The following is a 27769-nucleotide window of genomic DNA, read 5'->3' on the forward strand; positions in this document are numbered from 1 at the left end:
TTTGAGGCAGGGTCTATCTATCACTATTTTTATTATGTATTCATTTATTTTTGAGGAAGCCTCTCAAGCTAGGTCAGACTGATCTAGAACTCACTCGGTAGCCCAGGTTGGTGTGGACTCACTGTGATCCTCTTACCGAATGCTGGGATGACAGGTGTGAGCCACTGTGTCTAGCCTGAGACAGGGTCTTTCTTTAAACCTCGGGCTCATCAGTTCAGCGATACTAGCTAGCCAGCAAGCCCCAGGGACCCTCCCTGCCACCGGCTCCCCAGTACTTGGATTTTCAGGTGCATGCCATCTTACCCAGCTGTTATACAGGTGCAGAAACCTGATGCCACAACCTTAGGGTGGCACAGTAAGCATCTTACCAACTAAGCAATCTCCACAGCCTCACTTGGAGGTTCTTAATACACCATATCTAATGTGTTTCCTGCTTTTTATTAAATAAACATTTTATAGTTTATTGGAGTTTTAAATCTGGAAATCTAGAAACAAACTGAGGTAACACTGTCTTGGACAGAGGTCTATGGGCAACTCAGTATTTGGCCTGGGAGCCCCTGAGCTTCTTGCTTCAATGACAAAGCGTCAGTGATGGGAGAGTTGGAGCCTCATGTCAGGCCACTGTCCTCACCTCACTTGATTGACGCTCCTTCGGTCCACTCTGGGCCTCTGTGCTCTCACTGAGGTAGTTCTCAGTTTTCCACTGCTCCGTATCCCAGTCGACCTTGGACATGGTAAATTCTTGCTCCTCACTGAGAAGCTTCATCAGGAGGCCTGTTCCGGACATGAGCCTGGCACAGGGCTGCTGCACGCGGGTCTCGGAGCAGTCCATCTTCATAATCCTGACAACGTGAGCGAGCAGCTTCCTCACGTTCTTGTTGGGGATGAGGGGCTGCATCTGCTCGTACAGCTCACTTTCAAACCGATCGCCTGCGGACCACTGCGGGAGGTCCTGGCTTGTGGCGGGTGCAGCGGTGGTCATGCTGGGGTGTTCCCACTGCGCCTCACCAGTTTGTTTATCGGGTGGAGTAATCTTAAGTGTATTCAGCGGGGCCTCTCCATAAGGATTCTCAAAGTTTGTATTTTCTGGTTCAGTTTCTTCTGGTACAGCAGTGGTTGAAACAGTTCCTTCAAAAGTACTTGCTGCAGTCTGATTTTCCACAGAGGCGCTTTCTGTGGAAGGATCTGCAAGAGTATATATTTCTGGAAAAGGGTTTGCCAGAGAACTCAGGTCTCCTGAAGATGACAAAGCCCCTCGGGGTAGGGAATTTATGAGGCTCCTTACTGCAGGCGCCGGAGGCCTCTCTGCAACTATCTGATGTGACTTTTTCTTTCTTAAGTCTTGATGCTTTTTTGCAGATTGTAAGACTGGTTTAGCATTCACCATACCTCTAACCATAGCACTTGCATCTTCCAAAACGAAAATGGTATCAGTTAAGTCTTTCTTTTTGTTAATGAAATCAGGTAGCAATTTTTCAGGGGTGGGTTTGGAATCCAGGCTGAGCCAGTACTGTGCTGGGGAGGAAGAGAGTGCCGCCTCGTATTCCGTTGTCAACGAGGGCTCAGCTAGGAAGGAGCTGTCCACGGACTTCGAGGGCTCCTGCCCCGGCTCCCGCCGCCCCGGCTCCATGGAGGCTGGACCCCAGAGCTGCCCCTGGTCGCCCTCAGCGCTCTCCTCGGGTGGCTGGGCCCTCGGTGTCCCCCAGCGGCTCTTTCTCCTCGCTGTCTTGGGGTGCCTTGCCTGTGTGCTTCCGGGCGTCTCGTGGACTCTCTGTCCCCTCTGGCGTCCTTTCTCCTGGTTCTCAATTTCTCCTAGGCTGTTTGCTTCTTCCTGGGAGGCGGCCAATTCCCTAGCAAAGGTTTGCCTTTTAAATTTGGGGCCTAAAAGCCGAGTCTGGTGCATGCTTTTAACTTCATCAATTTTTTCCTGGATATCTGCATCTATCAACTTCTCCAGCAAATACAGCTTATTCAAGTTATTTTCATAAGCAAATTTTTTAGAATTGGACTTAAGGGAAGTTTTCATATCCCCTTTTACAGAATCTGGGATATTATTTAATTTTTCAGCATCTGAAAACAGTAGTTTGATGAATGGCAACAACACAGATGCAACATCTTCCAGATTTCCCTCAGTGAAATACCGCAAAATGTAGTTCAGTGAGTTAATAATATCACTTTCGTCTTCAAAATTTAGGTTTTCATTACTAAGGCCTAAAAAGTTGCTACCATTTTGGTCAAAATAATCCCAGCGTGCTTCAATCGTCAGCTCGGTGCTGGTCCTCTCCCTCCGGGCCTGCAGCGCCTTCATGAACGCTCCTTCCGGGTCGCCTATGGACGCTCCTTCAACTGTCGAGAAGAAGAGACTGCTTTTAGAAACGATGTCTGGGGGCTGGAGAGATGGCTTAGTGCTAAACCCTTGCCTGTGAAGCCTAAGAACCCTGGCTTGATTCCCCAGGACCCATGTTAGCCAGATGCACAAGGGGGCACACACATCTGGAGTTCCTGTGCACACCTGCTATGCAGAGAACCCTCCATCCACACCCAGACACGGGCACACAAGGCTCCCTCCCTTTATGTCTTCAGTGAGCCCTGCCCTCTTGTTAGTAAGACCACAGGTGACCATGATGGACAGTCTTCTTAGGAGAAAAAATCCAGGCCTGGGCTAGGGCAAAACCCTACCTCTAAAACAACAAAAGAAACAACAACAACAACAACAAAAGTCCAAAACACTTGATTGAAAAATAAGCACTATTGTGCTTACAAAGGTAGAAAAGTGCTATTATTTGCCCCAAATCTCTGGTATTCAAGCTATCTGTGTATGGAATGGTCACATTTTAGAATGAGGTTAGTGCTAATAATCCATATATATATATGACACTTTGTTTGAGGTACTGAGAATGGAGCCTGGGCCTCATGTACGCTAAGTATAGGTCCTACCACTGAGCTACATCCACAGCACTGTGTATTTTTTTAAGTTTTGAAACTTGACCTGACTAAGGTGCCCAGGATGGCCTTGAACTTTGATCCTCTTGCCTCAGCCTCTAGCAGCTGGGATTATAAGCATCACCCGCCACACTCAGCTTTAAAACAAAACAACAAAAACAAAAACACCCTGTAAAGCACCTGAGTGCTGTGTGGATAGAGAGGCTGCGCTGGGGAGCAAGTCCAGAGTTGGACACTCGGGCCTGCGCAAGCCTCCGTTCCAGTAGGAGATCCAGGCAGCGCTGCCAGTTAGAAGAATCTCTAAGTCCAAGTAAAATAGCATCGCTTATTCTCTTAACAAATTCCAAAACAAAACCAATCCATCCCCTCTGTGTAAGACAGAGGGCACTCGAGACCTAACGCATGCAAATCCAGCTGACAAACTGCACTGTGCTATAGGAACCAGTGGCCGTTGGAAGGCAGAGCAGGAAGCAGAGCTCAGTCCACGCCTGTGGCCAGTATCAGCCCCTCCCTCTTCCGTGTCTTCCTCTCGGTCCTTATGCGCATAGAACAGGTACAGTTTAATTCATGCAGGAAAAGTTGACAGCCTGACTTTCAGCAAGGGAGATGGTAGATGTTCAGAAGTTTAGTGCCTTTTACTCTGGACAGATGCATGAGCAAAATAAAGCAACTATATCATTAGTTAAACGTTTTAACATTTCCAGGGCTGGGAAGATGGCGAAGTGGTTAAAGGAGCTTGCTTGCAAAGTCTGTTGGCTGTCCTTCCTCAGCACCCCAGCCACCCACATACATGGGACAGGCATTCCTTGCCAGTGGTTAAGGCACTTACCTGCAAAGCCACAGAACCCACATAAAGCCAGATGCACAAAGTGACACATGCATCTCGAGTTTGTTTGCAGTGTATGGAGGCCCTGATTTGTCCATTCTCTCTTTCTCTCCCTCCCTCTTCTCTCTCTCTCTCAAATAAACAAATAAAAGTAAAATATTAAATAACTAAAATATTTAAAAAGCAAAAAAGTTGGGCTGAAGAGATGGCTTAGTGATTAAAGTGGTTGCCTGCAAAGCCTAAGGACCCAGGAATGATTCCCCAGATCCCACGTAAGCTAGATACACAAAGTGGCACAAGCATCTGGAGTTCATTTGCAGTAGGTAGAGGCTCTCGTGCACCCATATTCTCTCTCTCTCTCTCTCTCTCCTTCTCAAATAAATAGAAATAAATAAAAACTAAAATAATTAAAACATTTATTGTCATGCAAGGGACTCACGACAACGTGTGGTGTTCGTCAGGCATCCACTCTCACAACGCAGCTTGACAGTCTTGCACATGACCTCGATGCTGCTCTTAAATTGGCAGAGGCAGCAGGACAAATGGCTAGGTAAGATCCTGTGAACAGAACACAGAGCAGTGAGTCAATGGAAAACGAGCTGCTGAGGGGTAGAAGAGGCAGGCTGAGGCTACCACAGGGTTGTTCAGGAAGCAGTTCTTGCCGGGCATGGCGGCGCACGCCTTTAATCTCAGCACTCGGAAGGCAGAGGTAGGAGGATCGCCGTTAGTTCGAGGCCACCCTGAGACTCCATAGTGAATTCCAGGTCAGCCTGGGCTAGAGTGAGACCTTACCTCAAAAAAAACAAAAACAAAAGCCCAGGAAGGAGTTCTTGAAGCACGTGGCATAGAAAGTTGGGTAGGGACTTAAGGGCAAATAGCTTCTGTCAAATATTGATAACAGGGGACTGGAGAGACGGCTTAGTGGTTAAGACACTTGCCTGAGGACCTCGGTTAGATTCTCTAGTACCCATATAAGCCAGATGCACAAAGGGGCATATGCATCTGGAGTTCATTTGCAGTGGCTAGAGACCCTGGAGTGCTCATTTCTTTCCTCCCCCCTCCCTTTTTAATTAATAAATCTGGATGTGTTTAGGAGGCAGAGGTAGGAGGATAACCATGAATTCAAGGCCACCCTGAGACTACATAGTGAATTCCAAGTCAGCTTGGGATAGAGCAAGACCCTACTTTGAGAAGCCAAAAAAAAAAAAATTTAATTTAATTTAAAAATAGCTTTTAAAATATAGAAATAGGAAGGAGGACAGAAGTTTCCAACAGAAGGGTGAGTGTGATGGCGGGTGGGGAACACCTGAAATAAAGGTGGTAGGGATCAGGACTGGGGAGATTGATCTTTGTATTCAGAACCATCTCCTCTCAACTCAAAAGACTGACTCTGGACATTTTAACTCAGATTGCCTTGGCTCAGCTCAGCCAGGAGTCAACCTCAAGGCCATTCAGATGCGGGAGCACCTGGCGGGAGATGCCAGGGTCTACTCCAACCATCCTGGAAGTGTGGGCAGGAGAGTGGACCAAGTACTTCAAATCTTTCACCAAGGGCAATATGTAGAAATATCAAGTTCAAGTATGTATAATTTTCTTGTCCAAGTAATTCTTTGTATATTAAAAATAGACATAAGGGCTGGAGAGATGGCTTAGCGGTTAAGCGCTTGCCTGTGAAGCCTAAGGACCCCGGTTCGAGGCTCAGTTCCCCAGGTCCCACGTTAGCCAGATGCACAAGGGGGCGCACGCGTCTGGAGTTCGTTTGCAGAGGCTGGAAGCCCTGGCGTGCCCATTCTCTCTCTCTCCCTCTATCTGTCTTTCTCTCTGTGTCTGACACTCTCAAATAAATAAATAAATAAAAATTATAAAAAAAATAGACATAAAAAAGTATGCAACTCCAGGTGCAGTGGCACATGCCTTTAATCCCAACACTCGGGAGGCAGAGGTAGGAGGATCATTGTGAGTTCGAGGCCACCCTGAGACTACAGCATGAATCCCAGTTCAGCCTGAGCTAGAGTGAGACCCTACCTCAAAAAACCAAAAATCCAAAAGTGTGCACAGGAAAAAAGTAGACTTCTAAGCCAGGCATGAGCCAGCCTCCAATGCCTGGATTCCCTTTTCACCTTCTATTGGGAGTGGCAAATGTTAGAAATTATTCTGGTCCTAAAAATATCTTACTTGATGTCCAGAGTCATAGGTCTTAAAAAAAAAATCAAAATGCCAGGCCAAACAATATGTACCCACTGGTTCAAAAGTGGTACCCCTGTGTGGGGGATAAACAACTGTTTTCTGATTGGATTCAAGGCCTGCTCCATGGGAGGGAATTCATGCCAGGTACTGGAACCTAGTCGAAAGCCTACAGCTGGACAGGTCATGGGTCCTAGGATGGACACTGCTACTACTGTTGTTTGGCAAAATGGGTATGTTCTTTCCTTTGAACTGCCATCTGAATGCCCATGTTCATGCCCATGGTGAAATGCTTTCAGCTTTGATCAGAGAAACTTCTTTTTGCAGGGTGGGGGGCACTGCTGGGAAGACTCAAAACTCAGTAAGTGCTGTGAAAAAGAAGAGACTGGTGAGTGCTCAGAGCTAAATGGGACATCTGCATCCCTTCCTTCCGGGCTGTGGGAACACTATAGAAGAAGGATGAAAAGAATGTCAGAGGCAGAGGAAGGAGAAGAGTGCCGTGCAGCTCCGTCTTCTAGATGAGACACTTTTACGACCTCACCAAGGCTGTCATCACCTGACCGAGGCCAGCACAAGATCGGGCCATGACATTCTTCACGGCTGGTTTCCAAGAGGCTGATGGTGGGAGGGATGAGTGGACTGCAAAGGGAAATGAGAGGCCTTTGCAGGGATGGCAAATGTCCTGTACCAGCAAGGTGGTAATGACGTTTAACTATGCAACCTCAGCGACCTCTGCGCATGGATTCTACTGTGTGAAAATCAGACCTCGATAAATATGACCCAGAAAAAAAATAAAATCCTTAAAAAGTCGAACTAAATTTATCCTTAAAAAAAAAAAAAAAAAAAAAACTTACAGTTTTCCCAACTCAAGACTCATCAGGAGGATCTTCTCAACTGTCTTAAGTTGCACGTGTGTTTTCCCCATGTCTCTGAAGGAGAAAGCCCAGACATTCATGATGAGCCCAGAAAAAGTCTGTACTTAAAAAGATATTGTTAGCCCATGTACTTACTTAAAATTTGGCTTTTCTGTAAGAAACCTGGATCGAGCTTGTCTGTCCTAGAAGATGATTTCAGAGAGCTCTTACTGAAGACGCTTGAGCTCACTGTTTACAGTAGCATATTAGTGACCTGGCTTTGCATAGAACCCTTTTGTGTCATTGTGTTCTCATTTTACTATTACATGCACCCCTATACCTACCACCATTTTCTCTTCCTTTCTTCCTTCTTTTAAATAACTATATACACCTATGCCTACGGAGCAACAGGCTTTCTGGGAGGAGGACATTCCCTCATGTGCTCGCGTGTTCCATGTCTCTGTGTGCTTCTGCCCTGGTCTGTACCCTGCTGGGCATCTTACCCACTATACAGCCTTTCTCCCTCCTTTTATTTGTCAATAATTGTTCTCAGTTACCTAGTTAAAACTAAAATTGTGACTCAAGGCAAAATGTCCCGGATGAAAGCAAGCAAGAAGAGAATCAATCAGCTCAGGAATTCTAAGATGAACACGGTACTTACAGATATTTCAGTGCTGGCAGTTTGAAAAGGTAAGGATCTTCAACCACTATCAGAGGATTACGGTTGAGAATTCTGAAAAATGCCGTGAAAAATTATTAGTGTTTTCTGTGTGCATGAGACTACTACTTGAAATGTTTAGACTTGTTTCTTGGGTATGAGATAATTAAGGAAAAACATAACTTTATTTTTTCTATAAACTACCTTTAGGATACAAAAAGTAAATAAATATAATAGTGAAGAACAAAGAAAAAAGTGGATCACAAATTTTTAAAAATTATATGTCAGAGGAAAACTATATATCAAAGCATTTTTAGGTCAAAAACTCTAGAAAGGACTATAGTGGTAAAAGGCTCTTTCACTGCTGGAAACACTATTTGCAAGTCTTCTACAAATCAAGTTGCTGATTCAATTTTATAAATATAACAAATCATAGTCAATTCATATAACTAAGAAAAAGTAAAGCCTTCACTGATTTTTTAAAATATTATTTACATATCAGTAAAATGAATAAGTTCTCTCTCTGTTTGTCTGTTTAAACAGGACCTGATTAAGTTGCCCACATTGGCAAAAGAACAAAAACAAAAAGGAACGTAAGAAATAAAACAGACTGGAGAGATGGCTCAGCAGCTAAAGGCACTTGCTTGCGAAGCCTGACATCCTGTATGTGATTCCCACTATCCACGTAAAGCCAGTTGTACAAAGTGGCAATGCATCTGGAGTTTGTTTGTAGTGGAAGGAGGCCCTGGCACTCCCATTCACCCCATTCTGTTTCTATTCTCTTTGTATCTGCTTATAAATATTTTTTTTTAAAAAAGAAGTGAAACAGAATAGAAAATTTACTTTGGACTGACTAGTCTAGAATCACTGTACTTTACACGACAAAGTAATAATTGCCACAATAATACTGGGCTGCCGGGCATCCTCAGTCATCACTTAATATTTAATTGTGACAGTGACTTAGGTGGTAGCTGCTATTATTCCTTTGTAATAATGAAGACAATGAGGCACACAGAGGTTACATAATGTGTCCTAGGTTTGCTGAGGAGTAAGATGCTTCCAGCCCAGGGACACTGGGAGAGCATGCGCCATGTGTCTGGGAATGCACAAGGCCATACACAAATGTGGGAAGAAGCACAGACTGAAAAGCCTGGGAAAACACTGAGATGGTCACCTGGCTGACCCTGAGGTCCTGCACAGGCCAAACAGCGAAGCTAAGGCAGAACCATGGGCTGCCTCCAAAAGCCCCTCACACCGACATGGCACCCACACCATTGCCCCCTGGAGGGCTTTGTGTTAGACTTTGCTCTGTGCAGCTCTGCCTGGCCTCCTTTCAGGCCGCTGGGAACTCTGCATGCAAGAGGAATCCAGACCTCACAAGTGGGACTTCAAGGACCATCCATCACGTATCAGATCAGCACCACGGGGCCCCATGATAGTGCTGACCTGCGTGGTGTCCTGTAGCGCCCATGCTCACAGTCACGACTAAGGAAAGCAGGGCGTGGCGGGGACGTTACCCAAGCCACTTGGCCTCTTGTGCCTTAGTTTCCTCACTGGAAAAGAATGAATATCCACTGGGACATAAGTGTCAGAGTGCCCACAAGGCTTACACCCAGCTAACCACTTGCTACATGAGGCGTCTGACACAGAAATCAAGTCCACACGCGTTTGTCTTCTATTTCACTTACATCTTGGTTAAGAACTGCATTCCATGCCATGCCTGAAATGCTCCAAAGCTTAGTTCTGTTATCATATTACAAGCGAGATTTCTACAAAAGAGGACAGAAGTAAAATAATAATATCAATAATAATAATAATGAGAAGAAATGTTCTTTGAGCACATTCCATTTGCCAGTGATTCTAATTAATTTATCATCAAACAAAGCCTCAGTGTTTTTCCACTCACTAAGAAAATGTCACTGTGGATGACACGGGCTTAGCATTCTATTTGGATGTCCGCCCATGCGGTGCATCAGACAGCGAATGCTCATTAGGTGACGAAGTGACCTTCTCTAGAATAGGCTTTCATGGTTTCAGCTCCACTGACATGCTGGGCTGCACTGTTCTGTGTTGGGGACGTGGGTCACCATAGGATATTTAGCAGCATCCCTGGGCTGCCCACGGGCGGACAGTAGCACATCCACAGATGCCACGTGCAGCCTGGGTGCAAAGCCACAGTGCTGTGTGATGACCCACTCTGACTCAGAAGAACTCTCACACTCCGTTGGGCATGGTGGCACACGCCTTTAATCCCAGCACTTGGAAGACAGAGGTAGGAGGACTGCTATGAATTTGAGGCCACCCTGCGACTGCATAGTGAATTCCAGGTCAGCCTGAGCCAGGGTAAGACCCTACCTTGAAAAGCAAAACCAAAAAGGAATTCTCACACTCATCCCCTCTAGACATGGAATGATGTGTCTGTCTACCAGTAAAAAAAAAATAAAAATAAAAAATAAATCTAGCCAGCCATGGTGGAGCACGCCTTTAATCCCAGCACTCAGGAGACAGAGGTAGGAGGATTGCCGTGAGTTCGACACCACCCTGAGACTACATAGTGAATTCCAGGTCAGCCTGAACTAGAGTGAGACCCTACCTCAAAAAAAAAAAAAAAAAAACCAGAAAAAACTAATTATACAAAATAATAGCCTTCATTGTGATATTTTCATATATGTATATTATTTTACTCTGCTCTTACTGTACCTACAATCCTCCCTTGTCCATCCTCTTTCTCCTTTTGCTTGTCCCCTAACCTCTACAGAGTCCCCCTTCTGAATTCATATATACATTCACTTGTATATGCATTCATGCATATAAGTTTAGATTTTAAATATGAAGGAGAATTTGATATTTTCTCTTTCTTTTCCCCGTTTTTCCCTTTTATTCCTCATCCTTCTAAATTCCTTTCTTTTCTTTTTTGTTCCTGAGGTAGGGTCTCACTCTAGCCCAGGCTGACCTAGCACTCACTCTAGTCCCAGGGCAGCCTCGAACTCACAGCGTCCACCTACCTATGCATCCCAAGTGCTGGGATTAAAGGTGTGTGCCACCACGCCCCGATAGATTATTTTCTTGACATGTGCATGTGTGCATGTGTGTGTGTGTGTGTGTGTGTGTGTGTGTGTATGTAAATATAAATGTGCAAGTCACTCTTGGGTTTGGTTCCCAGAAGCAAAAAGAAATCACATATCTATTTTTTGCATATGAGAGAAAATGGCTAATTTCCAACTAGCAAAATGTTAGTCAATTTGCAAAATAAGCAACAAAGTGGGTTATAAAATTCCAAATATGAGTTACATTTACAACTTACATAGACTTCAGAAAAGGTAATGAGTCGAATGTCCCTCTTTCAATGTAGCGTATTTTATTGCAGTGTAAATCTCTAGCAAAAGTGAAAGGACATTGTTGCTCTGATTAGCTATTAGGTCTCTAATATGAATAAATAATAGAATTTAGAATTGGTAATATTGAATACATTGGTTTTTCTAAACTTTAAACTTTTGGTCTTGAATTTGAACTTTCTAGAACCACTAACCATCGCAGACCTCTCCCACAAATCTTACCTTCATGTTTTTCTTAAATAAACATATAACTATAGATATTGATAAATTTTGATATAGAAAATTATTAAGTGACTTTTTTGAGGCAAGGTCTTTTTCTGTGTAGCCCATGCTGCTCTCAAACTCCCAATCCCCCTGCATCTGTGTCCTGAGTCCTGGGATGGCTGGCATGCACACACACACACACACACACACACGCACACACACACACACACACACACACACACACACACACACACACACACGCCCTTGGCTCTTAGACCTTTTGAAGATGCAGATTCTCAGGCCTACCTGAAACTTACTGAATCAGAACATCAGAGTGTGTCAGAACCCAGTTCTAAATATATTTATTTATTTATGAGAGAGAGGAAGATAAAGAGAGAAAGAGAGAGAGAGAGAATGGATGCACCAGGGTGTAGACGAACTCCAGACTCATGAACCACCTTGTGCATCTGCCTTATGTGGGCCCTGGGGAATCGAACCTGAGTCCTTTGGCTTTGTGGGAAAGTGTCTTAAATGCTAAAGCCATCCCTTCAGCCCAAGAACCCACTTCTAACAAGCCCTCAGGTGATGATGCTTACATAGGCTCCAGCTCCAGGCTCCATTCTCTCTCTCTCTTTGTGTTCAAGACGCTTCTCAATCTATCTGTGTTTTGTCTTTATCTCCACTGTGGCTTTAAGAAGATTAATGTGTTCTCCCCAAGATGTTCTTCAAGGTCTTGTTCCACTAGCATTGCTCTAGAAACATCTTCCCTGACACAACTCGAAGTCTCCTCTCCTTTTCTGTGCTTTCCATACAGTCCATACCCGTTAGTGTCCATGTTTTCTACTTTGTTGAGCCAGAGCCCCATGATTCCCAGGCTAGCCTTAAACTTGCTATGTAGTCAAGAATGACCATGCACTTCTGGTCCTCCTCCCTCCACCTCCTGAGTGCTGGGATTACAGCACCAAGAGGCCTGGTTTAAATTGTTTTTATTTATATTTATTTATTTGAGTGCGACAGACAGAGAGAGAGACAGAGAATGGGAATGCCAGGGCCTCCAGCCACTGAAAACTTCAGATGCGTGCACCCCCTTGTGCATCTGGCTAATGTGGGTCCTTGGGCAATCGAGCCTCAAACCAGGGTACTCAGGCTTCACAGGCAAGTGCTTAACCACTAAGCCATCTCTCCAGCCCAAGGCCTGGTTTATATGATGCTGGCCATTGAGTCCAGAGCTTCATGCACATTAGCCAAGCATTCTACCCACCATGCTCCATCCTCAGCTCTAGTATTTTTGTTTGTTTGTTTGTTTGTATTTGAGATAGGGTCTCACTGTGGTCCAGGCTGACCTAGAATTCACTATGTAGTCTCAGGGTGGCCTCGAATTCACGGTGATCTTCCTACCTCTGCCTCCCAAGTGCTGAGATTAAAGGTGTATGCCACCATGCCTGGTTCAGCTCTAGTATTTTGTTTTTAATCTCTAAACATACATTACTATGCAAACATTCCTTTCATGGTAACATGGTTGTTGAGAGTTTTACAATTCAGTGAAGAGTTAGGGCCAGTTGATAGGTTAACCCAAATAAAGCTGGGTGCAAAGTGGCCCATGCATCTGTGATCCCAGTGTACCTATAGGAGGCACAGCCAGGGGAATCCAAAGTTTGCAAGCCAACTGATCTGACAGTTATTTGCAGCCTGGCAGTTCTTTTGTAGCAGCAAGAACCCTGCCTCAAAGAAGGTGGAGCCGGGCTGGAGAGATGGCTTAGCGGTTAAGCGCTTGCCTCTGAAGCCTAAGGACCCCGGTTCGAGGCTCGGTTCCCCAGGTCCCATGTTAGCCAGATGCACAAGGGGGCGCACGCATCTGGAGTTTGTTTGCAGAGGCTGGAAGCCCTGGCGCGCCCATTCTCTCTTTCTGCCTCTATCTGTCTTTCTCTCTGTGTCTGTCCCTCTCAAATAAAGAAATAAAAAATTAAAAATATATATATATATAAAAATAATAAAAAAAAGAAGGTGGAGCCCTGACACCTCGAAATTGTCTTCTAAGTTCCACCCCCACACATGCTGAGACATAAGACACACACATACACGGAGACAAATGAATAAATACTACTTTGTAAAATTTAACTATCATTCTTTACTCATTGGCTATTTAAACAGAAACTAGAAGGCTGCAGAGATGGCTCAGCAGTTAAGACGCTTTCCTGTGAAGCCTAAGGACTCATGTTTGATTTTCCATGTCCCATATAAGCCAGATACACAGTGACCAAGCACACAAGGTTACACATGAACACAAGCTAGCACATGTGTCTGGAGTTCAATTACAGTGTCTGGAGGCTCTGGTGTGCCAATTTCTCTCTCTCCCTCTCTCTTTCTCATAAAAGAAAAGGCAGTTGCTGGGCATAGTGGTGCACGCCATTGATTCCATTGGAAGGCAGAGGTACAAGGATTGCTATGAGTTTGAGGCCAACCTGAGACTCCATCGTGAGTTCCAGGTCAGCCTGGGCTAGAGTGAAACCCTACTTCCAAAAAAAAAAAAAAAAAAAGACAGAATGAAAGAAAAGAAACTAGGGCTGGAGAGATGGCTCAACAGTTAAGTGAGCTCCCTGTACAAGCATGAAGGCCTGTGGGGCCTGAGTTCATGGGAGTTTGAATCTCCGGACCTCACATAAACAGCTAGACATTGCTGCACACGTCTATAATAGAGTAACACCGGTCCTGCAAAGCAGAGCAGAGACCAGAGAATCACCCAGGCTTGCAAAAGACAGCAAGCTCCCGCCTCAGTAAGAGTCTCCAGGAATGGGCAGAGCAGCGATAGAGCAGGATGTCCGACATTCTGCTCCAGCCACCACAGGCGACGACCTCCTGATGCAGGCAAGAGCGTGAGTGCTGCAAGGGCACACCCACGGGAATACAACACACACACCACATGCAGAGACGTAAACACAGCATAAAAAACACAGGGCTGGGCTGGAGAGATGGCTTAGCGGTTAAGGCGCTTGCCTGCATAGCCTGAGGACCCATGTTCGATTCTCCAGGTCCTACATAAGCCAGATGTAAAAGTGATGCATGCACGCCAGGTCATACATGTGCACAAGGTGGGGCAGGCATCTGGAGTTCGATTGCAGTGGCTGGAGGCCCCAGTGAGCCAATTCCTTCTCGCTCTCTCTCCCGAACAAAAAAGGCCAGTCTGTTAGGCTTGCCTCAAAAACAAACAAAAAATACAGGGCTGGGGAGATGGCTTAGTGGTCAAGGCAGTTGCCTGCAAAGCTAAAGGACCCAGATTCAATTCCCCAGGATCCATGTAACCTAGCACAAGATGGCCCATGGCCCATGTATCTGGAGTTTGCAGTAGCTGAAGGCCCTGGCATACCCATTCTCTCTCTCTCTCTCTCCTATCTATCTGCCTCTTTTTCTCTCTCTCAAAAATAAATTAAAAAAAGATAAAGACTGGACCAGAGTTGACCCAGAAATATAAGCAAAAGTATGAGGCTTATAGAGCAAAGTTCATACATGTCTCAATGATGGGTCAGATATTTCATTTTTTTTTATTTATTGGGGGGGTTTCAAGGTAGGGTCTCACTCTAGCCCAGGCTGGCCTGGGATTCACTATGGAGTCTCAGGGTGGCCTCGAACTCATGGTGATCCTCCTACCTCTACCTCCCTAGTGCTGGGATGAAAGGCGTGCACCACCACACCTGGCTTATTTTAATATTTTTTAGAAGTGGGGTTTTCCATCTATAACTTGTCTACTAATTTTAAATGTTTTAAAAAATGTTTTACTTATTTTACATAATTTTAAAAACTGAAATTTTATTGGAAATGAACTGAAACTGACACAGGCTCATGTGCTTGTAGCTTGTTTTGTTTTGAGACAGGGCTTTGCTAAGTACACTGGATGGCTTGGAACTCACTTTGCAGGCCAGGAAGGACTCAGAGTTGCAGCAGTTCTCCTGAGTGTGTGTGTGGGGGGGGGGGGGATAGGTGTGTGCCACCACACCCAGCTGATAACTGCAGAATGTCGATGCTGGTAGAGTTTTATTATTAAATTTGAACCGCCATTCATTTCACACATAACTCACAACTCACAAAAAAATATGATTAACTTACAAATATTCGAGGGATAGCAGGCCTTCAAAGGAATCCTTGTATAATTCAGTCAGCCGATTGTCACTGAGAATTCTGGAGGATGAAAGGTTATTTCAGGGACAGAATTCATCAAACAGATGAAGACTAACTATCCAGTGGTGAAATGGGGGCCGAGGTGGGGAGACAATGAATGCTGTCACGTTCTGTTGCCTAGGTGTAAGCTATTGCCAGTTTTAGGGCAAGGAAAATTTCTTATCTATAATAAGTCTCCACCCTGACAATTCCATTTCTAGAGATCTCGTCCATTAAACATACTTGCTGTCCATTGCAGCCATGTAACAAGAAACCTGGGCCTACACTCAATAACAGCAGGGTATGATCCCATTCACCACGATTTATACACACTACAAATCACTATACAGGACATGAAATAAATGGGTAACCGTCTATACAGGATAAGGTGAAACTAGCAAGTTGCAGGATGTTACCATTTATGCAAAAAGAAGATATGAAAACCGTGTTTTGCTATATTTAACCATGTTTGGAAAGGTAGATACCACACTCAGAGCAGAGGCTATGTCAGAGGGGGTGATAAAAGGACAAAAGCAGGGTTTCTACTACACCCTGTATTTCTTGTGTCTCCACTATGAATGTGATCATGTGTTATTTCTACATTGAAAAGTGACTTAAATTGTCCCTTATTTCTGTTCTTTTCTTTTTCTTTTTTTTTTTTTTTTTTTTTTGAGGAAGGATATTTATTTGAAGCTTACAGATTCAGAAGTTCCATAATGGCAGAAGAAGTTGGCCTGCTCTTACAGGAGCGGGGGGAGGGGGGGGGAGGGAGGAGCCACACCACACACACCACACAGCATACTTCAGGACGTCCAGGCACTTTGCATATCTTTAGATTGGAAATTCAAATCCATCTTGTCCCTTATTTTGAAGAAAGTCTACGACATTTAGTTTAAATTTTTTGTAGTGGTGAGGGCCCAATTTAGTGTCTCATGCGTGCTAGGCAAGTGCTTAGCCAGTGAATCACACCTTCAGTCCCTATTTTTTTTAAATAATCATAGAATTTCAATCAATACAGTTTGATTTGCCTAAAATGTATTGACATCGGGTTTAAGGGATGATTTAGTAGTTAAGGTGTTTGCCTGCAAAGCCAAAGGACCCAAGTTTGATTCCCCAGGACCCACATTAATCAGATAAACAAGATGGCACATGCATCTGGAGTTCATTTGCAGCAGCTGGAGGACCTGGTATGCCCATTCTCATTCTCTCTTTCAAATAAATAAATAAGTTTAAAAAAATAAAAAGTGGGCTGGAGAGATGGCTTAGCGGTTAAGCACTTGCCTATGAAGCCTAAGGACCCTGGTTCGAGACTTGATTCCCCAGAACCCACGTTAGCCAGATGCACAAGGGGGCACACGCATCTGGAGTTCACTTGCAGTGGCTGGAGGCCCTGATGCACTCATCTCTCTCTCTCTCTCTCTCTCTGCCTCTTTCTCTCTCTGTTGCTCTCAAATAATAAATAAAAATAAACAAAAAAATTTTTAAAAAGTATTGACTTCAAAATTCTGAACAGCAAATAGCCTTGCAATGTTACCTTTTGAATTCATATTTGGAGCTTACATACTCACAGTTTTTCAGTCCAAGGGTAGTCTTTCCATACTCTATTATCGATGTCAGAAATTTTATTTCCTGGGAAATATCTGTGAAGAAACACAAATCAAATGCTTAAGTAAGTAGGAAAAGCTGGAATAAATCGCTTCAACCTCATGGAGGCATTCAACGGAAAAAGAAAACCAACAGTTATCCTAATTCAGAGCTATGCAGAGCAAATAAAGGAAAAGGGTCTCTTGCTGCAGTGGAGCAAGTGGGGGGCACCAGGAGTCCGGGCTCGGAGCGAGACTCCACACAGATGGCTTGAAGAAAGCAGCAGACCAACCAGACGTGGGGGAAATCGCCAAATTCCACAAGGCCGAGCTTAAGAAAACCGAACCCCAGGAGAAAAACACCCTGCTGACCAAACAGACCACTCAGCAGGAAAAGTGGAGTGCGATTTCCTAAAAGCCTAGAGAATCCCCACCTCACCCCACCACCCGCCCCACCATCTCTTGAGTCCCCTCGTGATGTGGAGGGAGAGCCAGCTGCAAGATGGACTCCAGCCACAGCTGCCCTCTGAACCCAGGCACTCCACGCAGATGCCACCAGCCTACGGACTTCTTTAGGGACCCCCAATCCGACTGCCAAATTTCTCCAGTTTGGTCTGGGATATTATAGAAAATTATTTGTATGATTAGTGAAAATAAAAGACACCTCATGGCATGGCAAAAACAAAAAGAAGAGAAAAGAAGAAGAAGAAGAAGAAAAAGGAAAAGAATAAGGAAATCAGTAGCCACGCTACTCAGAGCCATGAGGACAAAACAATCTGGGGCCATTAGCACAAACAAGAATCATCACATTTCTTGGACAGTGAACACCAGTTTAATTACTTAGATTGTAAGGTGTTTGTTTGTTTTAATCAAAATCCCTACCATTCCTGGCTTCCATGGTTTGTTCCTCCCCTCCCCAGTGGGAATCTATCAATGAATGAAACATATTTAAAAAAAAAAAAAAGTTTGTTCTGTTTCAGCCCTATGGATAACTGTGTCTTTACTTCCAATGCTATTCTTAGGCTAATGGAAGACTTTCCTTTTCAACTTTATACATAGCTGCCTGGACAGGAAGAACAAACAAGTCCACTCATGCGCTTAGTGGACATCTCCACTCAACCAGAGCTTGTGAATGCGTCGCGCTCTGCAGTGAAAATGCCGGAAGCTGACCGCTGTCCCTCAAACCGGCTTCTCCCTCCATCACTCCCATCTTCATCCAGGGTGGGACCGTGGGGCGCTATTACTCCTGTTCCTTATTTCCCTTTGTGGCTCAGTCCAGCACCCACTGTGTAGTCAGCCCGAAGTCCTGTCTGCCCTTCCTCAAGACCGTGCCAACTTACCCTTCTCACTTCATCCTAGATGGAGCCGGAGCTTCCTAAGAGCTGCTCCCGAGCTGCGTGGCCCTCTGGAAACCACTATGCACACAGCTGCTAAGATGACCTGAGATCTGGTGGGGCGGCACGTGCCTAAAACCCCGACACTCGAGAGGCTGAGGCAGGAGGACCATGAGCTCTATACCTGTACCTACGTGTACTATATGGGAAGGTTCTGTCTAAAAAAAAAAAAAAATCCTCATACTTTGCTCATTTTTATCTCTTGATTGAAAACATTCAATGACTCTATATCTCAGTGTACCTTCCAAACCACCATAACTGATATTGAAGGTTTTTCATGATAATGTCTTTCATTGCTTTCTAACACAGTTTTTTGCAGGCAGACTGTTCGATATAAATCCTCAGAATTCCTGCAGATATGCCTTTGCCTAGATTCTACTCTTTGGGTTTTTTGTTTGTTTGTTTTTTCTTCTAATAATTATGCACACTTTTTGAGCCAAAGGTAACGGTTCAGCTTGTCCATGCTCTTTCCCTGACCTCTTACCTCAGCATGAGTGTGAAAGACCACAGCACCTGTGGTCTGCATGTTCTTTCAGTGCTCCGCTATGTGCCGCCTCCTTTTTATACGCCTCCCCTTTTGGACCATCTACCACTTTCACATTCTGAAGACAATGTCACACTTCTCTAGCTCTCACGGTTTTCTGCATGAGTTGTACATAAAATAGGGGAAGTATATAGAAACCAAGACTAAAGATGACTTCTGGATATCCTTGGGATTAATAATTTTAATAGCTATCATTCATATGTCTTAGATACTGATGCATAATATATATTCACTCATCTTAATCTCACCACAAATATCTACATATATGTTAGATACTGAAGTAAATACATGTATTCGCTCACACAACAAGCTTATAAAATGGTAGCTATCAAAAGCCCCATGTTACAGGTGAGGAAGCTGAGTCACAGAGCTAAGTAACCTGTCCCCAGTTGCAGAGTTAATCCAGGAAGGACCTGGTGCTAAGCCCGGGCAGTCTGGTTCCAGAACGGACTCTTACCCACTGTGGTGTCAGCACTGGAGATGTAAACTAGAGGAGGAGCGGGTGTGGAAAAGCGGGTGTGGAAAAGCGGGTGTGGAAAAGCAAAGGCTACGCAGTGCTGCAACAGGACGCCCTGGCAAGGCCCTGCGGGCAGGGCAGGGGCTCACGCGCAGAGGACTGGGCAGGGCGCTGCGGTGAGAAGAGTGGAGAGGAGGAAAGGCTGAGAGCGCAGGGGAGAGCAGAGAGCCTGTCAGTGTGGGCTGAGGGCCGAGGAAGGAAAGGCGGCTCTTACAAGGTGGTGAAGGTGCCCTTGTAGCTGTTGGGCTCGAGCACGGGCACTTGGTGGAGCTTCTGCCTTGGGCTAAGACCAACGCAGGACAGTATCTCCTTTTGGCACCAGCAGAGCTTGCATATGTAGCCGCCTGTGGTCACAGTTTGATCCTTTAACACAGCAGAGTCATTTATGGAACTTCCAGAATACTCGGGTATGGTTCCCGCGTCCAGAGAAAGAGCAGTGATTTCAGCTGGGTTTGGACTTTGAGTCTGACCCTGGTCTCCGGATGTCACCTCGGAGGGCTTTGGAGAAGGACCTGTAGCATCTGAGGCCTCAGAACGTGCAGCCTCTGGGGTTGGTGATACTAGGCTCCGAAGTTGACCCTGACCTGATGCTGGACCTGGCGACGGAGATACCGTTTCTTTGGGTGGCTCTGGAGGCTGAGCTAGGGTCTTCTTTGTAGATGAAGCCTGTTGAACCAGTGTAGCAGTTTGTGAAGTTGTAGAATGTTCCACACGTAAACTCTGAAGTGTGATATCATTTGTGCTTGCATGAGTCCGGCCTGGAGGTGCAACAAGTTCCTTATTTGTCTGAGGCTCAGTGAGGGTCATCTGTAGGTTTGGAGAAAGTTCAGCCCCCCTATTGGATCTTACTTTTGGTCCCTGAAGACTAATATTTTTAAACTGAAGAGGCAAATCAGGGCCCTGATTTTTAATGCCATTTAGCCTCATAACAGTTTCCGGGAGCTTCCCAGAGTGAGTCACCTTGTCACGAAGATCCTGATGAGGAACAGGGAGCTGATCTGTCTCAGGTGGCAGGGTGGTCATCTGGAAGGGAGAGGAGGACCCCAGGTAATCAAAATCCTTGGGGTCTGATGACAGGGCAGCTCCGTGGAGGGATTTGGGTGGGAGATCTGACGAGAGCTTGGTCAGTCCCCAGGGCTTCGGGGTCAACAGAACTGGCTTTCCAGCCCACTCCTGAACGGGAGTGGCCTGGGCCAGCAGCCACAAAAGCTGCCAGCTCAGGAGAAGCCCTGGGCTGCGGTAGCGCAGTAGGAACATGGCGCGAACAGCGATGCGACGCTCAGTGCTGGCTCTTGCTGGCAGGAGACAAACTGGATGGGAGAGAGCCAGAGCTCCGAGAGCCTTGGCAACCCCTGGCCCTGCCCTTCATTTATGACAAAAGCAACTGGCTTCTGCAGAGACACCTACTACCCCATAGCTGGGCAGCATTGTGGAGTCTCAGAACTGTGCAGCCTGGTGCCAGCAGCGCATTGACTGGGCCCAGCAAAACTTCTTAAGAAAGTAACCCGGAGGGCCTCGGGGCCTTTCAGAAGGGCTTGCCCAACTCTAGCCTGAATTCTTTTCTGTCACAATCCCCAATTATGGACATCAGAAGAGGTCAAAAGCTTGTCGATGTTCTAGAATACAGTACTATTTTTGTTAGCTCTGGAGGGCAGCAAACACTCAAGAGACACAGTCTCAATGTCTGCTCACCATGCCCTTCCTATCCACAAGGCAAAGCCAGAGATGCTTAAAATGGTTTTATTTTTATTTTTTTCTAAGTACACCCTTATTTTCACTTGTTTGATAGTATGATGTTTCCCTAGAGGGACAAAGAGCCCGCTATTAGTATAAACACGAATATCATTGTCTTTAGAGTGAGTTTCCACCTCCCATTTGTTTGTTTCATTTCATTTTTCTTAAAGACAAATCTTACTGTTCTGGTATCTACTCTGTAGCCTTAGTTGGTCTCAAACCTCGGCCTTTCCAGTGCTGGGATTACAGGCTTGAACCACAAAGCTCTGCTCATCCATTGATGTTGAGACATATTTGTGACAGAAGATTAGGTTAAAAGAAAGAAGATGAGCCAGGTGTGGTGGCGCATGCCTTTAATCCCAGCACTCAGGAGGCTGAGGTAGGAGGATTGCCGTGAATTCAAGGCCACCTTGAGACTACATAGTGAATTCCAGGTCAGCCTGGACCAGAGTAAGACCATATCTCAAAAAAAAAAAAGAAAAAAGGGAAGAAGATGGGCTTTGTTTACATTGCATATTAAATCCTAGCACAAATGGTTATTTCTTGGTGGTAAGACATAGTTCCTTCTTCCTGAAAAGGCCTGACTTGTTCTTTATAAATTAATTATACTTTCTCCATAATTTTTTCTCAGTTCTGTTACATTGGAACAATGTGGTGATTTTTTTTGCTTAAATTTTTTTTTATGTATTTGCACATGTGTGTGTACATATGGGTAGGTGTACCAGGGTCTGTTGCCACTGCAACTTGTGCCCTTTTTGGTTTGTTTGGTTTTTTTGGATTTTTTTTTTTTTTTTTTTTGAGGCAGGGTCTCACTGTAGCTCAGGCTGACATGGAATTCACTCTGTAGTCTCAGGGTGGCCTTGAATTCACAGCAATCCTCCTATCTCTGCCTCCCAAGTACTGGGATTAAAAACGTGCGCCAACACACCTGGCTTGTGCCCCTTTGTGCATCTGGTTTACAAGGATGGCTGAGGAATTAAGCCCATGCTGGGAGGCTTGGCACACAAGTGCTTTTAACTGCTGAGCCATCACCCCAGCAACCCCACCTCACCCGCCTTTTTATAACGTTTTGTACATGTATACATTTTATGTAGAATGCATTTTTCCTCAATGCTCCTGACCTCCTTTTTCTCATCCCCTCACCTTACATTAGATTAGTCCCCTTATCCCCCTAGACAATTTTATTTCTACTTTCATGATATACACATATTTTTATTTATTTATTTGTGAGAAGAGAGAAACAGAATGAATGTGTATGCTGTGCCATGGCCTCTTGCCACTGCAAACAAACCCCAGACACATGGCACTTTTGTGCACCTGGCTTTATGTGGGTGTTGGGGAATTGAACCCAGGTCAGCAAGCTTTGCAAACAAGTGCCTTTAACCTCTGAACCATCTCCTCAGTCCCATATATTTTTTCCAGTAATTTTTTGAGTATATTTTCAAATTGATAATGACTTCATAACATTTTCAATAATAATCCAGAAGAAAAACTTACTACATAGGTCTTTTGTTTGCTACAAAACTAATCTCAAGATGAAAACTGAATTTCTTATGTAATATGCTAACAGATATTTGTGGTTCTTTTTAGAAAGACATGTTTCTTCCAAATGAAGTACTGCTTATAAGATACTACTGAATGAAAGTATCATTGAGATATTTTGTGAGTTGACATCAATAGCTTTCCCATTGACAATGGAAAAAAAGTTCAATTACTCTAATGGGCTTTCTATCCATTAAGTTTTGGTTTTTCAAGGTAGGGTCTCACTCCTGCCCAGGCTGGCCTGGAATTCACATTTCTTAATCAAAATCTCTCATCTACCCAGTTCCCTTAACATGCACACACCCATATCCCCTTCTCAAGATTACTTTCAGCTGCTGTTGTCTGAGCAGCTTCAGTCTGCTCATTTTCGGCACTGGAAATATCAGATCCATTTTCAGGCTCGGTATCATCTTGGAGATTCTTATCCACATCATCTGTACGAGGACCAAGGTCCCCTTCATGTCCTTGGGCTATATTATCAACAGTCTGAGGTGGCAGATATCTAAGTTGAGGTGATTCAGGCTCACGATGGCTTACTGGAGATGGTAATAGATGATGCTGCCGCCGATGTCTTTCTTTCTCCATTTGTTTGGCTTCCTGTAATGCTTGGTTTTCCATGCGTGCAAAGATAACATTTAGCATCTGAGTGAGAGTAGCTTTGGCTGTTGTCTGATTGATGAGATTTTTGCTTGCTAGATAGATGTAACATGTTCTCACAGCTTGCAATACAGTTCCTTCATGAATTTCTATATGTTGTGATGTTAGTGCAGTGAGTAATGCCTTTATTATCTGCAACTGAACTCCTTCATCTGTTTGAGGGTCTTGAAAGCAACCACAGATTGTTTCAATAATTCTCTCAATTAATTTTGTTGCCCGGCGTTGTGTTATCTGGAGCATTACCAGTCAAGTGCCCCATAAGCAATACGTTTCTGCAAACAATCTAGATTATGTACTAAGTGCGGGGACATTTGGCCTGGCATGCCAGCTCAAAAGGTAAGAAGTACTTGCCTGCTTCGATAACATTTGTCTTTGACTTCACTGGTGGAAGGGTGCTTGACCCAGCTTTTGCTTCTCCATAGGAGGACTGTTTCTCAGTCTCAGCTTTTATTTCCTCGAGGGCCACCTCGCAAGCTTTGCGCAGCTGGGAGCGAGGCCCGGGTCGGGAACAGGCTCCTCGTCTTCTGGGCCTCCTACGCGGACGCAGGGACGAGGAGGGCCGGGAGGAAGAGAGAGAGGAGGGCCGCCCCTCCAGGTGCCAGGGAGGACCCGGCGGCTGCAGGGCCGCGCAGCGCGCTCGAGCGTCCGTCTTCCCGGGGCCAAGGGCCCGGACCGCGGCGCAGCCTCGCGGGAAGCCCGGCGAGGGCGAGGCTGCCGTGTTCTGCGGGGACGAGCACCCGCCGCCGGCTGCCTGCCTGCCTGCCTGCCCTCCCCATATATGTTTGTATATATGCATGGACACACATGATTTTATGTTACTACATAAAATCTAGGAATCACAAATGAAAGAAAGCATGATATTTATCTTTCTGAGATTGGTTTAATTTTTTTATTATCTCTAGTTAGTTGCACCCATTTTTCTGCAAATAACATGACTTCATGGCTGAAAAAATTTCCTTTGTGTATACATACCATATTTTATTTATTCATCCTTCTGTTGTTCCATAATTTATCTGTTGTGAATAGTGCTGCAACAAATACTGATGTCCAAAGTGTCTCTGTGAAATGCTGACTTGAACTCTGCACCACTTTTCTTATCTGGCTTTGACCTGGGTAGTGCGGGATCAAATCTGGGCCGGCCGGCATTACAAGCAAATGCCTTTAACCATTGAGCATCTCTCCATTTGCTGCAAACAAATGCCCATCCCGCTTTATATAGTTGGCTGGGAAATTGAACCCAGGCTAGCAGGCTTTGCAAGCAAGTACCCTTAACCAATGAGCCATCTCCCCAGCCCTGTTACTTATTTATTTTTTTATTGCCTATTTTATTTTATTATTAGAGAGAGGCAAATAGGGAGAACGGATGTGCCAGGGCCTCCAGCCACTGCAAACAAACTTAGACATATGTGCCACTTTATGCATCTGGCTTACATGAGTCCTGGGGAATTGAGCATGGGTTCTTAGGCTTCACAGGTGAGCACCTTAACTGCTAAGCCATCTCTACAGCCCTGTTACCTATTACTTAATGACAGCCATTCTGACGGGTAATAAGCCGTCTGCCGGAGCTCCATTTCTCTCTCTCAAAAAATAATAAAACATATTTTTTAAAAAGAAAAGATTGTTAGCCGGGCGTGGTGGCGCACGCCTTTAATCCCAGCACTCGGGAGGCAGAGGTAGGTGGATCGTCGTGAGTTCGAGGCCACCCTGAGACGACATAGTGAATTCCAGGTCAGCTTGAGCCAGAGTGAGACCCTACCTCAAAAAAAAAAAAAAAAAAAAAAAAAAAAAAGATTGTTAAGGAGTAATGCTTGCTTTGGCTCTGGGAAACCAGAGCACTGGAGAAAAGTGTATGAAGTGAAATTCTAAATGGCAGATTCCGTCCCTTCTGCAAAGAGGGAAATCGCTATAATGGATGATGTCCCTCCGGTCCTAAGAGGAAGACAGGCCTTCAGCTGCCCAAGAAAGACTGATGCTGCCCAAGGTTCCCTGAAAAGTCCCGCTGAAGTAATCGGAAATAACCATTAAAGCACCTTGGGTACCTGTTGAGGTGGCAGATACAAATGTTAACTCTCCAAACTTACGTTTTTCTTGTGTTTCTGGGCACACACACACATAGACTCGCGTAGATGTGAGCGTACAAAGCAAAAGACAACCTTGGTAAATACTATCCTTCTCCTTTCTAAAGTCGTTCAGGACTGGAAAGAAAACCACAAAACTGAAGAATTAAGATAGAAACAATAGCCAGAATTGAATAATCTTCACGTTCTGTTTTTAACCAAGCCGTGAGTTCCCCCAAAGGGGTGCACCGTTCCTGGAGGTACTGCAATACCAGGTCGATGCGTGGAGTGGACGGAGCAAGCTCCTATTCCAACTCCGAGCTCCAAAAATCCATTTAATATATTGTCCTCGGATAGAGGACGTATCAGATATTAAACTGATAAGAACAGATACTACACTTGATCTTAGCCAAAAGGCCGAGAAGCGATACCGACGGCTCCACTGCACCCGTGGTACTGCAGCCCCCACACACCTTCAGCTCACGGTGAGCAAACGCATGCGCCTCCAAACACCCATCCCACCAGGATCTCAATAGCATGTCACGGACACAACCTTTAACCCGCAAAACAAATTCTGGAATCTTTTGTTTGGAGAATTTTTAAATTCCTTCTCCCGTTCCCATAGTTCCGCGGGGAGGCCTCCGCCATCATATTTGCATGCCCCGCCCCGGAAGCGCCGCCGCCCGTCTGCGCCTGCGCAGGAAGGAGCGCGACCCGGAGCAGCGGCCCGCGGCAGCTCCGCGGAGCTTCGTGCTGCGTGTTGAGCGCGTAGTTTGCGTGGCCGCAGTTCGACAACAGCCACCGCCGGTCAGTCTCTCCCCTCGGACCTCACGCACACGACGCTCCATCCACTGAGGAACCGTCTGGCCCTGGTTTCGGAAGAGATGAACAAACGGGAGCAGGAGAATGTGTCAGTGGCCAGAACAGACCCCAGCCCCACAGTGACCGGCCACGGGGCGTGTGTGAGCCAAAGGCTTGGCCTGGTATAGACTCAGGACAATCAATCAATTGAGAGATGTCTGTTTGTGGCACATTCCGTAGAAGAAGGCTAGGGGTTAGCCATTTTTATGGGTCTATCTTTTTTTTTTTCATGTTATTTATTTTTTATTGACAACTTCCATAATTGTAGACAACAACCCATGGTAATCCTCCCCCCCCCCATTTTTTCTCATTTTCTCATCCACAATCTCTACTTCTGTGCTATCCTTCGGTGCTTCTAAGATTAGATTAAAGTTTGTGGGTCTCACAAACAGTGAAAACTAGTAATCAAGGAAATAGGCAAGAAACCTTGTTCATCTTTCTCCGAAGAAAGAAGTCCCCCTCCAAATTTTCTTTTGTTGGTTTTTCAAGGTAGGGTCTCACTCTAGCCCAAGCTGACCTGGAATTCACTATGTAGCCTCAGGGTGGCCTTGAACTCACAGTGATCCTCCTGCCTCTGCCTCGCTAGTTTTGGGATTAAAGGCGCCAGCCACCACGCCCACGCAAATTTTCTGTGCTGAAGTAATACTCTTATTTTTTTTTAAATTTTTTATTTATTTATTTGAGAGCGACAGACACAGAGAGAAAGACAGAGGGGGAGAGAGAGAGAATGGGCGCGCCAGGGCTTCCAGCCTCTGCAAACGAACTCCAGACGCATGCGCCCCCTTGTGCATCTGGCTAACGTGGGACCTGGGGAACCGAGCCTCGAACCGGGGTCCTTAGGCTTCACAGGCAAGCACTTAACCGCTAAGCCATCTCTCCAGCCCAATACTCTTATTTGATGCTAAATGTACCCTTTGAGCAAAGCATCTTCCACAGGACACGCCTGTACGCCCCTGTCATCATCACAGTGATACATCATGCTGGTGTTGAGTTCTGTTGGAAATGGCTGATCAGCTGATCACCATGTTCTCAAAAAGCCATATGAATAATCGAAGTTCAATGGAGGATTTCCTCGGCCTGGTCCTCTTCCCCATCCACATCCTCTTCCTTGGACTCTGGAGGAAGCTCGGGTATTGCTGCCCTCACTCATCACACAGGACACTTCATCTTGATCATCTTTCTTCTTTCTGTCTCGTCTCCAGCCTCGAGTGTTTGTTATTTCCCCCTATTATTTGGTGCTGCTTTATTTGCTTCAGGTTGACATCTAGAACTATTCCTGGATCCAGGTCTCTCCTGACTATCTGATCTCACGACCTCTAAATGCAGTGGTACCACTGGCTCCTTGACTGAGCCTTGTCCTCACTGACGTTTTCGGCAGGACTGTCTAATTTTGCTTCTTGGTTTTCTTGGCTCTCAACTGTTGCTTCTCTCTTCAATGTCCTCTTCTGCTTTGCTGATTTGTGGCTTTTTATTTCATTCGATGATGACACTCTGAGATCCACCGTTCACTAATTCACTTGGTGTTGGTCAATTTGCCATATCAATAAAATGCCTTGTTGGGTTGCTTTGTCTTGAGTTTCCCAGCTTTATAATTTTGGGAGAACTAAGCTCTGCCTCCAGGGTCTCCGGGCAAAGGTGACTGTAGCCCGGCCCCCACAGGGGACAGGTAGGAGCTGCAGAGGCTTCTTGGTCCAGGGGTGGGATCCGGACCCGAGTGCCTTGTG

At 45.3% G+C, this 27769-nt stretch overlaps 2 protein-coding genes, 1 non-coding gene and 1 pseudogene across 3 annotated transcripts in view; 1 reads left to right on the top strand and 3 right to left on the bottom strand.

Moving 5' to 3' along the window:
• The window catches only part of LOC123463555 (leucine-rich repeat-containing protein 37A3-like), a 32609-nt gene extending 12158 nt beyond the window's left edge, over positions 1–20451 (bottom strand). Inside the window, exons 1-10 of the mRNA XM_045159572.1 lie at positions 20155–20451; positions 19409–19557; positions 16725–16796; positions 15106–15177; positions 10770–10841; positions 9154–9234; positions 7469–7540; positions 6808–6882; positions 4209–4327; positions 632–2346 (exon numbers count right to left, since the gene is read on the bottom strand). Of these exons, the coding sequence (XP_045015507.1) occupies positions 632–2346; positions 4209–4327; positions 6808–6882; positions 7469–7540; positions 9154–9234; positions 10770–10841; positions 15106–15177; positions 16725–16796; positions 19409–19557; positions 20155–20451 (2724 nt within the window). The remainder of the gene's footprint in view (positions 1–631; positions 2347–4208; positions 4328–6807; positions 6883–7468; positions 7541–9153; positions 9235–10769; positions 10842–15105; positions 15178–16724; positions 16797–19408; positions 19558–20154) is intronic.
• LOC101617204 (thymosin beta-10-like) lies at positions 16863–17154 on the top strand. The gene is made up of 2 exons (XM_045158398.1): positions 16863–16956; positions 17006–17154. The coding sequence occupies exons 1-2, from the start codon at positions 16863–16865 to the stop codon at positions 17152–17154; spliced, it is 243 nt and encodes an 80-aa protein (XP_045014333.1).
• Positions 20452–23422: 2971 nt separating the features above from the next.
• Positions 23423–27584, bottom strand: LOC101616918 (annotated as a pseudogene).
• Positions 25423–25613, bottom strand: LOC123463634. The gene has a single exon (XR_006639038.1). It is a non-coding gene; the product is annotated as a U2 spliceosomal RNA (small nuclear RNA).
• Positions 27585–27769: the final 185 nt, after the last annotated feature.

The sequence above is a fragment of the Jaculus jaculus genome, chromosome 9 (assembly GCF_020740685.1).
Source record: "Jaculus jaculus isolate mJacJac1 chromosome 9, mJacJac1.mat.Y.cur, whole genome shotgun sequence".
NCBI classification, from domain to species: domain Eukaryota; kingdom Metazoa; phylum Chordata; class Mammalia; order Rodentia; family Dipodidae; genus Jaculus; species Jaculus jaculus.